The sequence below is a fragment of the Anolis sagrei genome, chromosome 1 (assembly GCF_037176765.1).
Source record: "Anolis sagrei isolate rAnoSag1 chromosome 1, rAnoSag1.mat, whole genome shotgun sequence".
Classification (NCBI taxonomy): domain Eukaryota; kingdom Metazoa; phylum Chordata; class Lepidosauria; order Squamata; family Dactyloidae; genus Anolis; species Anolis sagrei.
Genome location: NC_090021.1, coordinates 196,987,229 through 197,000,174, shown reverse-complemented (window position 1 = coordinate 197,000,174; position 12,946 = coordinate 196,987,229). Strand labels below are relative to the sequence as shown.

The 12,946-nt window shown below is 38.9% G+C and overlaps 1 protein-coding gene across 1 annotated transcript in view; it reads right to left on the bottom strand.

Annotated features, from left to right (window-relative positions):
- Positions 1-1,067: 1,067 nt before the first annotated feature.
- Positions 1,068-12,946, bottom strand: part of TTC21B (tetratricopeptide repeat domain 21B) — a 46,689-nt gene continuing 34,810 nt past the window's right edge. Inside the window, exons 21-29 of the mRNA XM_060778344.2 lie at positions 12,357-12,467; positions 11,338-11,419; positions 10,435-10,585; positions 9,751-9,912; positions 8,617-8,812; positions 6,859-7,083; positions 6,397-6,517; positions 4,142-4,209; positions 1,068-1,706 (exon numbers count right to left, since the gene is read on the bottom strand). Coding sequence (XP_060634327.2) covers positions 1,629-1,706; positions 4,142-4,209; positions 6,397-6,517; positions 6,859-7,083; positions 8,617-8,812; positions 9,751-9,912; positions 10,435-10,585; positions 11,338-11,419; positions 12,357-12,467 — 1,194 coding nt within the window. The 3' untranslated portion in view covers positions 1,068-1,628. The remainder of the gene's footprint in view (positions 1,707-4,141; positions 4,210-6,396; positions 6,518-6,858; positions 7,084-8,616; positions 8,813-9,750; positions 9,913-10,434; positions 10,586-11,337; positions 11,420-12,356; positions 12,468-12,946) is intronic.

Here is a 12,946-nt window from a genome sequence, read left to right as displayed (position 1 = left end):
TTATTATTATGTTATTATTATAAAACTTCACGCAGTTTTTTTTAATTACATAGTCATAAAGGTGCCGCTACATCCCCCCTCCCCTTTCCTCTTTTTTTTTTATGTTGCAAGAAACTGGCACACTTACTTTTTAAAAATCTGCTAGATTTATCCTTGTTCATCTTGCAGAGCAAACCACAGACTACCTACTACAATGCAACCTGAGCCTTGCCACATGCACAGTGGAGGACCTTCTCACAGCAACACCAGAGGCACTTCAAGTGGCCAGCTTCTGGCCAAAGGATATTTAGCACAATGCCAAGTTTTAAACTTTGTGTTTCAAATACATTTTAATTGTACCCTCAATTTGCTTCTGACACGATAAATCAAAATAATCCACAGCTTCTGATGAAAGATCACAAAAGTGTCTTTTTAAAAATATTACATATCAGTATGATTCCAAGGTGTGGTCAGTCCTATGAGGACTCTCAAGACCATGCTGATGTCCAGCTTCCCCAGACATATATTGTGTATATATATTGAATCAAGTGCATGTTAGCAGATGTGTATGGCTGATTCACCTTAAGTTGGGAAAGCAAGAAAATGGCACGAATACTTCACACTTGCATCATAATGAACTAGGCATCTGCATAAGCATGGAGTTCCATTTTTTTGAAAGAATACCTTGTAACAAGGGCAGCATTGATCCTTCAAGTGTTTTGGTTGACATATCCCCTGAGCCCCTGGCATTTTTATTGGAGATTCCAACTAAAAAGAGGGATTACTATGTATGGAGCTCCAATTTAAAATTTGATCTTTGTTTACCAAAACTCAGTTGAATGAGGAAATTGAAATTCAAACCCTCGTGTTTAGTTCAAAAGCTCTGAGAAGGCACTGTCTCTCAGCTAAACACACTTTACAAAATGCTTGTAAGGTTAAACTGATATTTTGGAGGGCATATCTTTAAAATGACAGGAAAGATACCAGTGTAATACATCAGTGCATGTTTAGGAAGCCACTCTGTCATTAATATTTTATTTATATAGGAGTTTTTTATGACACAGAAGCAAAAGAAAACATTGGAAACATGCCAGAGAAAATAAGAATTTATTGAGTTTTTTAGTTTACTTGATTATGGTTACTGGAAAAACATTTCTCAAAAATTAAGTAGTCTGCTAAAAAAATATACAGTGACACAAACTTCTAGTAGTACTTCTCCTCTTTTTTCTGCCTTTGAAGAAACCGATTATGAAAACAATGGACTCTCCTCAAATAAATCACCTCTATGTAGGCCAAAAGAACCATGAGCACAGCTGGGGACTTTTCCTATAGATTTTTTCGTGCCACCGAGAGATCTTCAAAGAAAGCTTTGCTGATGACTCTTGTTTCTTTGCACTGATTTATTTGGATTGCAGCCAATAGCTACAGGTGGATAGTAACAGACACCAATTACCATTTGTATTTACTGACCCGTCAGTCCTACACCATCCTCCACCAGAGGAGAGAGAGATCTCAAGAGTAGTTTCTCTTTGCATTTTCCCCCAATAGGAACTAATGGAGCATACAGCAAACTACATAGATGCATTTATGCCTCTTCATCCCCTGCAATTCTCCCCGTCTCCAATGGAGAGAAACACATACAACTATGGTTAAGTCCTTAAAGATGCCCGTGCCTTATCGAGTATTTCTTTTCTGATCTTGGGGTAATTTGGATGTGCTTCTAAAACCTGATGAAAGAAAAAAAAGTGAGTAATAAAACAGCCATAAACATTTCTCAGTAAAACAACACTTGATAGTTATTCAACTGCCCACCGATCCACATATAAAGTGTTCCAAAACAATAGGCATGCAGCATGCCTCTTGAGAATACACCATTATATAAATAAATCACGAGAGGGCAAATTATGAACTGCAGGTGGTCCTTCAGGAGCCGATTTCCCTCCCCCAAATACCTATGGAGGATATTTTCACATGTTTGGAGCCCCCCACCTCACCCCGAGAGAAATTGAGATACTGTGAAACTGTTTTTGAATGAAAAAAAAAGTTTCACAATGTCCCAAAATGGCCTCTATAGAGAAGTGACTCCCGACTGTGTTCTGCGGAATCCTAGGCTTCCACAAAAGCATCATAGAGGTTGCAAGAAAAATCTTTAATATATTTTTTTCAAATCTTTTTCCAAAGTCCAGGTCAGTGTATAAAGGTCTTATTGGTATTCAATGTACCTCTGCTTTAAAAACTAAACTTGTAGCTGTGCCACTGAATGACTGTTGGGTAGGATTGATAGACATATAGCTGTCAGTAGCCAGAAAGGCTACTTGAGTAATGCTCCTCTTCGTGACCTTCTATCAATGTGAGTCAGGCTTTTTAGCTTATGCTTTTACAAAAACAAATATAAGAGTGAATTTGAGGCTGTCCTGGATTTGCATATTCAGATGTCGAACATAAGTCCCAATTTCAAAATTAACAAAATGAAATAATTTCATCCATCACATTAAGTGTGAATCCAATATTTTCTTATACCAAAATAAAGGTTTGTGCTTATGTTTAAAATGTTCGAAGCCTACTACATTATATAAAATTATTATTATTATTATTTACTTCATTTCTACCCTGCCTTTCTTGACCCTGGAGGGGATTCAAGGCAGCTTACAAATTCAGCAAAAATTTTATGCCGCACAGATAGATAATAAAACACATCTCATCAAAATATACAACAATCCAAACATATAAGCAATTAAAATACATATCAATCAAACAGATTAAAAAGCATCTATAGTGCCAAGTCTTTATCTCATATTTTTATTTATTTATTTGCTGCATTTGTTAACCGCCGTTCTCAGCCCTAGAGCGACTCACGGCGGTGTACAACATATAAAAGACAAATTACAATAAGCCATAATGACAAAAACAAATATATCACTAATACACAATTATCTAATTACACTAAAAAATCCGCTCCGTCTTATAGTAGAATCATAACCAATCTCGTAATCCATATTCCGTTCCAGTTGTCATTTCCAGTTACTGTAGCACTCAGTTAAATGCCTTCTCAAATAGCCATGTCTTGAGGCTCTTACGGAAGGACATAAGGGAGGGCGCCTGTCTGATGTCAGTAGGGAGGGTGTTCCACAGCCGGGGGGCCACCACCGAGAAGGCCCTCTCTCTCGTCCCCGCCAGACGTGCCTGTGAAGCAGGTGGGATCGAGAGAAGGGCCTCCCCGGACGATCTCAAGGTCCTCGTGGGCTCATAGGCCGAGATGCGGTCCGAAAGGTATTTTGGGCCGGAACCGTTTAGGGCTTTGTAGGATAACACCAGCACCTTAAATTGGGCCCAGTAGCAAATCGGCAGCCAGTGGAGCTGGAACAACAAGGGCGTTGTATGCTCCCTGCGTCCTGCTCCTGTTAGTAACATGGCTGCCGCGCGCTGGACTAGCTGAAGCTTCCGGGCCGTCTTCAAGGGCAGCCCCACGTAGAGAGCGTTGCAGTAGTCAAGGCGGGATGTGACCAGAGCGTGTACCACTGTGGCCAAGTCAGACTTCCCAAGGTACGGGCGCAGCTGGCCCGTAATAGTTTTCCAAAATCCATAGCCCATTATTCAAGCTGATAAAATCTCATTCCGTAGTTTCCTATTCACCAAACACCTGCATAAAAAGCCAGGTCTTTTTTTCTAAAAACCATGAGGGATGGGGCTTGCCTGATGCCACTGGGGAGGGAGTCCCACAGCCGAGGGGCAACCACTGAGAAAGCCTTGTCTCTTAGCCCAACCAATCGCGCTTGCAAAGAGGTTGGCACGGAGAGCAGGGCCTCCCCAGCCGATCTTAAGGATCTTGTAGGTTCATAGAGGGAGATGCGTTTGGACACACAGGCAAATGGTGTAGTTAAAAGAAGGAAGAACTTTGTGGTTCACAATACTTAGGGGCAGAGTTAGAATTCTGCGGGAAAAATAGGGACACAATTAGGGTTCCACAAGGGAAAAAAGTCTTCTGAGGATTCCATGACCAAAAACCTTTGGGAATGGAGATCCAGGAATACATCTCTCGCATATGTACAGACAAGGCTTAGTTTTAGATTAGGACTAGTTCTATTTTTGTTTCTCCACTTTTTGTATACCACATAAAGTTGCAGATCCTTAGAACCATTATTTTAAATTCATGATACTTTACCTTATGGCAAACATTGACTGCATCAATGTATCTCTTGGCTTTCAGGTAATTAAATGCCAGTTTGAAACCTGTAAAAACAACGGATCACACATTTTACAAAGGGGAAAGCTTTTGAGCCTTTTCTGTGTTGGAGATGCTTTTTCTTTTCAGAAATAGAGAAGATGGCTTGTGCAGTTTTTGTATTTCTTTTTCTCTTAACAGTTTAAATGATGGTGAACAAAAGGGAAAAGGGATAAAATGAGAGGAGAAACAGATGGCTCATTGTTCATGTTTTCTGGGACATGCCTCTATCTCTCTTTCAAAAACAGCACTTTTTTGTCCCTATGTACAGACTTCTCTCCACACATAAAGACAACAAAGAATTTGTTCTGGCTGTCCGTGTGTGTGTGTGTGTGTGTTGGGGGGGGGGGGGGGGTGGTGGTGGAAAATGCAGACATATTTTTTGTATGTACAGATTTATTTATTTATTTTACCAAGGTCTGTTTTAATAAAATGAGAAGGCTGGCCCTGGAAGATTTTTATAATTCAGAGAAAAGAAACAGGAACTTTCCAAAATAGTGACAAGGACACAATAGGGTGGAGTTGAGATAAGGCATAATGAAAAGGATTTCCCCTCAACATTCATCCAGTCTAGCTATATATAGTTATTTCAGTGGGCATCTGATGCCATTCTTTTGACCTGGACCAGTAAATACAACTTTAGAGAGCCTTCTAATCCCAGCTATGTTATGCTGGTATCAGGAAGCTCCAAGACTGAATGTATGACTGGAATGTCTTCCCAAGTGAGCTTCATGAAAGCGGAGTGAGCTCAAGTCAGAAAGTGCTATTTTAATAGCTGGGAGGAGATAGCAATGGCATCAGTCTCTGCCCAGAGACACTAAGGGTGCATCCAAATAGAGCAAAAGTATTGGAAAGATGTGGTATTCATCAATGTAATCTCCAAGCAATGTCTCTAGCCCCATCTACACTGACCATTTAATGCTGCTAGCTTCAAACTGTGGCGGGTAGACAGCAAACTCCCATGAAAGAGTGAAAAAAGCCATTTAAAGTGCAGCAGCTTCCAATGGGTTCTGGATTTCTCTGCACAGTGAAACCACTTTCTTCAATACCAGTTTGAAACTGATCTAAGTGGCCAGTGTGGATGTGCCTTCGGCTATCCCAGACTATTTCTGGCAAGTCGCAGCATCAGCTGTAACATTTTATTCCCACCCTATGGTGTTTTCCCCCCAGTTCCAAGACATAGCAGAATATCTTACTCTCTTCTCACCCTCTTACCATTGTTAAAATCCTTTAGCATTTAATGCATTATTGAAATTGCATTATAATTTAGAAATACAAACAGAATAAAAATTGTCCTTCTGATTAAATGATCCTCTTAATAAATGACATTTCTCATTTAAACCTTAGAAAAAACATAATAGAAGTCCAAGAAATTGCTAAAAATAGCTCCTGCCTCCTCCCACAGACTGGACTGAGTGATTGCAGATGCGAATGGCAAAATCAGATGAAAACCGAAGAGTTATGTCATGAGGACTCACATTTCTTTAGATTAACCTGGAAAAGCCCTTGGTATGTCTTCTTTCTTTAGCCCACACAGGTCAATCGGAAAGAAGAACTGTTTGAGTTAAGAGCTCAGCCATAGAACAAATTAAAATCTTAACTCAAGGTATTACTGTATGATGTCTCCACATATATTATTGCTGTTCTGCAGGCCTGCTATTTGGTTTCATTTTATTGTGCTGTTAGTCAATATACAGGCAGTCCCCAAGTTATGAACAAGATAGGTTCGGTAGGTTTGTATGCAAGTCGGAACAGGTATATTTTTAAAGTGTAAATATTGGATAGCATAGGAAAGAGTTAACACCCCTATGGTCTTTGTTTTGCTCTCTGTGCCCCTGTTCAGATGATTTTACCTCACTTTCTGTCCCTGTGATAATTGGATTCTGAAATCCAATTCTGAATTCTTGGATTGTGAATTCCACAATTGGCTTGTTGTGGAAACAAGGATTTCTGCAAATGCTTCAGTAGAGACACCTTTTACCCATGATAACCATTCCAGGAGTAAATTTCCCTTCCAAGGGGTAGAAGTCTCCCTGTTGTCTCAGCCCCGTTCTTAACTATGAGTTATTTGTAAGTTGAATGTTTGAAACTTGGGGACTGCCTGTACTGAACTTGGTTTTCGATTCAAAATCAAGATCCAGGTCTAAAAATTTATTCTGAGACCACAACAGGAAAAAAGCTGGTGATGAACTTACCTATAGTTGGATTTGTTTGGTTTCCATACTTCCAGGCCATCTCATAATTTGCTGCTGCGTCCTTATATGCTTGTTCCTTTTCCATAATGTATCCCATATATTCATAAGCCTTACAACAAGACTAGAAAGGGAAAAAGGACTTCTGCATCAACTGAATTATGAACAAATCCTATTGGCTCACTAAAATAGCAAGCTAGAATTTGGTTGGCTGTTTTCTAAGTGAATAGTTTACAGAAAAGTCCGCACCTGATTGCCCCATTCAGCTTCACTAGTATAGGGAGTTACAGAGACTATCATTACCTGAATAGCCAAAAACCCGCAATTATGCAAATCAACTGTGACCCCCAGTTGATTCCCTGTCTCTCTGAGCCATCCCTATGTCTCCTTTTTCATAAAGTTAACTGCATTATCTGTCCTATTAACATGAACAGCACAGGTAAGAGTCCATAACCTGTGACTTACCCTGTTATTACGAAGGCACCGTTTTAATAATTCACCAGCCATGTCGTATTTGGAAGACTGAATGTAAATGTCAGCAAGCAGAAGCCAGCTTTTCTCAAACTCTTCTGCATCAATGGGGTTCCAGTTCATTTTTGCAATGCGCTTCAATTGGTTCCTGGCCCGCGGAGTTTGCTTTAAGATCATGTACGCTATAGCCATCCCCAAGAGGGCTGGGACATGGTCCTTCTGAAAGTAAAAACACAGGATGCACCTCAGATGCGAAACAAGAGAGCCTGGCGTAGATCTCAACAGGGCCTCTACAGGATATACTTGACACTGATAACACCAGGCACAGTCCCAAGCAAAAGACCTGCAAATGCAAATATATTCTTAAAGCCCACTGACTTCCTTTTGTAAATAGATGCAAGAAGAAGGGGATGCTTGTGACAAATTCTGCACTACCCTACCTTCGGTGTGGGGGAACAGAGCTCCTTTGAGTAGAAAAACAAACTCCTTAGTGGGAAACAGTACTTCTCCTTACCTTTGGCATGTGCATTAGCTCTTCCAGATCATTCAGCAGATGTATAATGTAAGCTTCTGTAGTTCAAGGCGCTTGTTTCTTTAGCCTTACAATGGACACATTTATACGCTATATCACTAGAGGCCTAAATACCTTAAAAGGCACAAGATCCTATATGACCTTGGAAACTGGTCTGTATTTGGATGAGAGACCACCAACAAACACCAGGTGCTACCAGCTATATTTCGCAAGCCAATAGAAAACCACTTCTGATAATTCCTGGCTTTTAAAACACTATGATATTCATGGGGTTGCCATTAGTATACACATACTGAAGTCACATACTTGAAGGTATATACACATACCATGGGATCCCTCAGGGAGCAATCTTCTGGTTATTTCCCTAATTTAGCAACTGCAATTAAAGCTCCAATGCTACCTTTCTTTGTGGAAGAAAACTGTAAATACAGTTGTTGCTTTTTACCTTGACACATTTTGTATGGGAACAGTGGCATAAAGTAATTCAAACTTGAGGACTAAAAAAGGCACTAATGCTTAATTCCTGACTTGAAACTCTAGAAATTCTGGATGATAACTCATATTATCTGATCATTGGCCACTGTGTTGGAAATGATGAGTGCTGCAGTCCAACGTCAAGTGTAGTTTTTGCAATGAGGCTAATTGAATAATTAATGCATTTATGCACTGATATAATAGAATCTAATTGATATCAATGCGTACAGACTTTACAGTACAGACTTTACTATTTGCCATATTTTAAAAAGTTGATGTGATGAAAAAATAAAGACATGTTTAAAATCAGCATAAAAATTGATTTGAACTGTTCTACTTGCATTTCTGATGATTATAAAAAGTTTGATTGTGTTGGCTCGTGTTATCTTTTAAAGTGCAAAGCGGATATTTAATATGTTCTGCTATGAAAGCAATGAACAAAACATGGCATACATTTGTTAACAAGTATATTATATTTGTAATGCACTGAGCTGCAACAAAATGAACATTTTTAATAATGTATGTTATTTTACACAAGCAGAAACCCAACTGAGATTCACATTCCAGCTTCATATTTGGGAAGATATTATATATCAAATTACTAAGGTTTGGAATATATTATAAGGTGTTACTTATTATATTTCCCTATTAGAAAAAAAAACCTTATCAATATGGAGTTACTTACATGTTAACTGATCTGATTTACACTTCAGTAAAATTATTCATCATCATCAACAACAACCCACCTCATTAACAACAACCTCTGTAAAGGCATTCAGGGCTCGTTCCACATTTGATTTTTGTTTTGTTGCCACAAGGCAGTAATTTTCCATGATGCGAAGCTGCACATGACCTTGAGCAGTCTGGGGCTTCAGTTCCTTTAAGAGCTTTTCTGCGGTTCTCACAGCCAGCTGCACAGATTCTTGCTTCTCACTGGAAGCACTGTGTATAAGAAAACAAAAAGCATCAAGGGTCTATAATCAAGAGCACAATTTCAATCTTAAACAAGACTGGTACCAGAAAGGTACCAGGTATGCTCTTGGATATATTCTAGATTTAAACTGAAGAAGAAGAACATGATCAAAATGTAAGAGTATGTCTTGTGGTTACTTTTGTAAACTACACTGTCAATAGTGTGCAGTACTCTCAGTGCATCCCTGAGATATTTGGCTCTCAAGACTCTCTGACTCTTCCAGGACCCTTCTACATAGCCATATAACCCAGAATATCAAGGAAGAAAATCCCACAATATCTGCTTTGAATGGGTTATCTGAGTCCACACTGCCATATATCCCAGTTCAAAGCAGATAATGTGGGATTTCCTGCCTTGATATTCTTGGATATAGGGCTGTGCGGAAGGACCCCCAAAAGACATGGCTACATTTTTATGACCTCAAGCATGTGACTTTTTGCAATTGTACTCCACTCAACTTGGGAAGGCATTTTTAGCAGCCCATGTGAACTTCACAGAGTTCCATGCACAGAAAAATGGTCCTGGACCCACTAAATTTGTCCACAGAAGTCATAGCTCCTGAGCCAACCTAATGTATAGGACAAATTCGTGCCTATATGCCACACATCATATGCCACATAGACACTTGTATGACAAGATATTCAACAGCTCACTTGGCTTAGTCCTGTTTGGTTGGGAGAGGGAAACAAAAAAAGAAAAGAAAAGGTACAATCAATAAATGTTTAATTACAGAATCTGCTAAACCACTGTCAAATCAAAAAAACTGCCTAAACTTTATTTTTATTTATGTTTTAATGTTACCTACTAGTCTGCCTCTAATAGAATTATAGAATGAAAATCTAGTCTTGTTGCTATACTCAACAAGTGTTAAAGTAATAACATTTAAAAGATTTACACCATCACTTACTCTGTGTCGGTATCCAGGTGTTCAAAGACTTCACCTCCCACTGTTTCATTGTCTGGGTTCAAGCAGATTTCGATCATGTTGTAAACAGCATTCTGTCCCCAGTCATTGTCCTTCCTTGCTTTGTTAAAATGCCGAAGTGCATCATTTGGTTCTCCAGTGTACCTAGGCAGGCAGTCCAACTCACTTAACAGCATGTACGAATTGACTTTAAAACAAAAGTATAATCTCCAAACTTAGCAAAGTCTGTCTTAGTCATAACAGTGTTAAGACATGTGTTCTGTGAGTTGTCTCTCAGAATGTGATCAGAATTTACTCAGAATGTGGATCACTAGAAGGAGAGAGTACAAGAGAGAGGGGCAACTGAAATGAGGTGTGTAGATTGATATCTATATCTATATGGAAGGGCCCCCTTGTAATGCAGCAAGTTAAACCACTGAGCTGCTGAACTTGCTGACCGAAAGGTTGGCAGTTTGAATCCGGGGAGCAGGATGAGCTCCTGCTGTTATGCCCAGCTTCTGTTAACTTAGCAGTTTGAAAACATGCAAATATATGTAGATGAATAGGTACTGCTTCTGCGGGAAGGTAACGGTGCTCCATGCAGTCATGCTGGCCACGTGACCTTGAAGGTGTGTATGGACAATGCCGGCATTATTTCAGTAATGCATATTTTTCAGCCATACCTACCAAAGATATAGTCCTTTGCAATAGTGAAAACCTGGATCAAGCTTTGTCCTGGGAGAGTGTTTTTCAGCCATCGAAAGGAATCTTGGGATTTCTTCTAGCTTTCCGGCCCTTCTTAAAAGGTCAATCAAACGCGACAATGTTGCATAATTGTCTGTTAACGTAAGTATACAGGGCATTACAGAAAGCAACTGTTTTTATTTAATAGTTCTGTACAAGGATGAAAGGGTGTTAAGACAAAACCAACATTACAGTGTGGTGTCTCTTGGGGCATACTTTCCCTTCTGCATTAAGGATGGAACCAAGTTCGCCTCTGGTGACTCTGCATGTTATGGGAAGGACATCTCAAGCGGAGTGCCTACTCTACACAACTGAATATTTGCTCACTGAAATATACAATGAAGCATATTTAATGTTGAGGATTAGATTACACTATGTAACATGATTTTTGTCCCTGAGTTATAAATGTCATTTCCTAATTTTTTTTCTATCATTAATAACATGGGAAAAGTTTGTTAAACTGCAGGAACTTTGTTTTGGTGGGACATCATGCTGCACATTTTGCTATCGTTTTTCAATGAATACCTCATGGAGTCTCAACCAATTCAACACCGTTTGTGGCAGCCACAAAAAAACGAAGTTTCTGGAGTATAGCAACTTGTTTCAAAGTAAGCACCACACAATTAAACAGGAACAGATCCCCCCCCCCCCAATTTTGTTACATAGTGTTATGCGTCTTATAATACTTGTAACTAAAAGCATTTTTCACTAGAAAAAATAACTTTAGAAAAATCTATCTTCTCTCACCAAATTCTATCTAATTGTACCTATCAGCATGTAGCTTTAGTATAAACATTGTTTTTTTAAATAATAAAAAAAGAAACAACACAAGGACAGAATGCTGACCTGGGTTGCGATCCAAGAGCTGTTGGAAATGAAATACTGCTTGTTCATAGTCCTGTTTCCTGAACATAAGGTCAGCCATCATCTACAAGTATAAAGCAGACATGATAATAAAACAGTACTGTAAAAGCCTCTGTAATGGAGCCCTCAAAAAGCAACATATGGAAGGGCTGTTCGGAAAATAGCATTTCAAAGGGTTTAACCCATTGTGCCACCACGGCTCCTAATTCACAGTTATTCACAGTTAAAATCCATTAAAACATATTCAAAGCTAAAAATAATAGCGCTCCCTGACTTGCTTTTAAAAACTCTTTAACATATGTATAGATAATCAAGAAACTATCATTTTGGACTTTTAATTCATTAAGATGGACTCTCAAGTCTTGGTTGTCTGGGAACTGCATGGATCAGAGTCCTGGGATTGTTACCCCATTATAGGCTGCAACTAAATATCTGTATACCAGAGAAGGATCATGTAGCTCCATTAATATCCCAAGCATGCATTATTAAATAGCATTCTTTGATTCCTATCAGCTCTCCTTCTTTCTTATTCACTACCACTGAGAATGTCTAAATCAGTATTATTGCAGTCATATAAGGCAAGGATTGTGAACCTGAGGAAGGTTCTGGTGGCATCATGATACCAAAGGGAAAAGTTATAAAGAGTAGTAAAAAGAACCCAGTATTCCACTAATGAGAGCCAATGTGGTTTCAGCATTGAACTAGGACATTAGAGACCACAGTTTGAATCTCCACTTGGCCATGGGAATCCATTAGGTAGCAAGTTACCCATTCTCAGAAGAAGGAAAGGGCAAACTGCTTCTGAGCAAAGAAAATTCTATTATAGGTTCTCCTAAGGGTTGCCATAGATCAGAAATAGCTAAAAGACACAGAATAACAATTTCCTTAGTACAGAAAATAAATATGGTATCAAAGAACGAACCAAAGGACCGTCAGAGTTACTATTTAATTTTCTTTTTTTAAAAAACCCAAAAATAATTTGATGAGACTGCACAACTTACCATAGCAGCAGCTGCATTATCTGGATCATTCTTCAGCAATAGCGCACATTGACGCTGGCAGGAATCCACATCGTCGTATGCAAGGTACAAGCGTGCAAGTTCCAGCATTACCTGAGGGTTAAGAGCAGGGATGGAATTCTTCATAATTCTGCTCTCAAAGAAAGCAACAAGGAATTTCAGCAATTCCCTTCCCCATAGGAGAAACTCTTTGAAAACTGTATACAGAACACCCTTGGTATCTACTGGGGTTTGCTTCCAGTCCTCTTCCCGCTAGATACCAAAATCCATGGATGTTCAAGTCCCATTATATATAACGTCATAGTAAAATGGCATCCCTTAGAAAAAATGATAAAATTAATGTTTGTTTGGGGGATTTTTTTTAAAAAAAAATGAGTATTTTCAAACTTTGTGCAGTTGAATCTATGGATGCACAATCCCAAAACTTGCTGACTGTAGCTCAACCAACAGATAGTATTTAAAAGCTACACAGTTTTCAGACACAGGCTGCAGCTTGGAACTTACTCTGCACAAAATTTGCATGTGGTATTTTATAATAATAATAATAATAATAATAATAATAATAATTTATT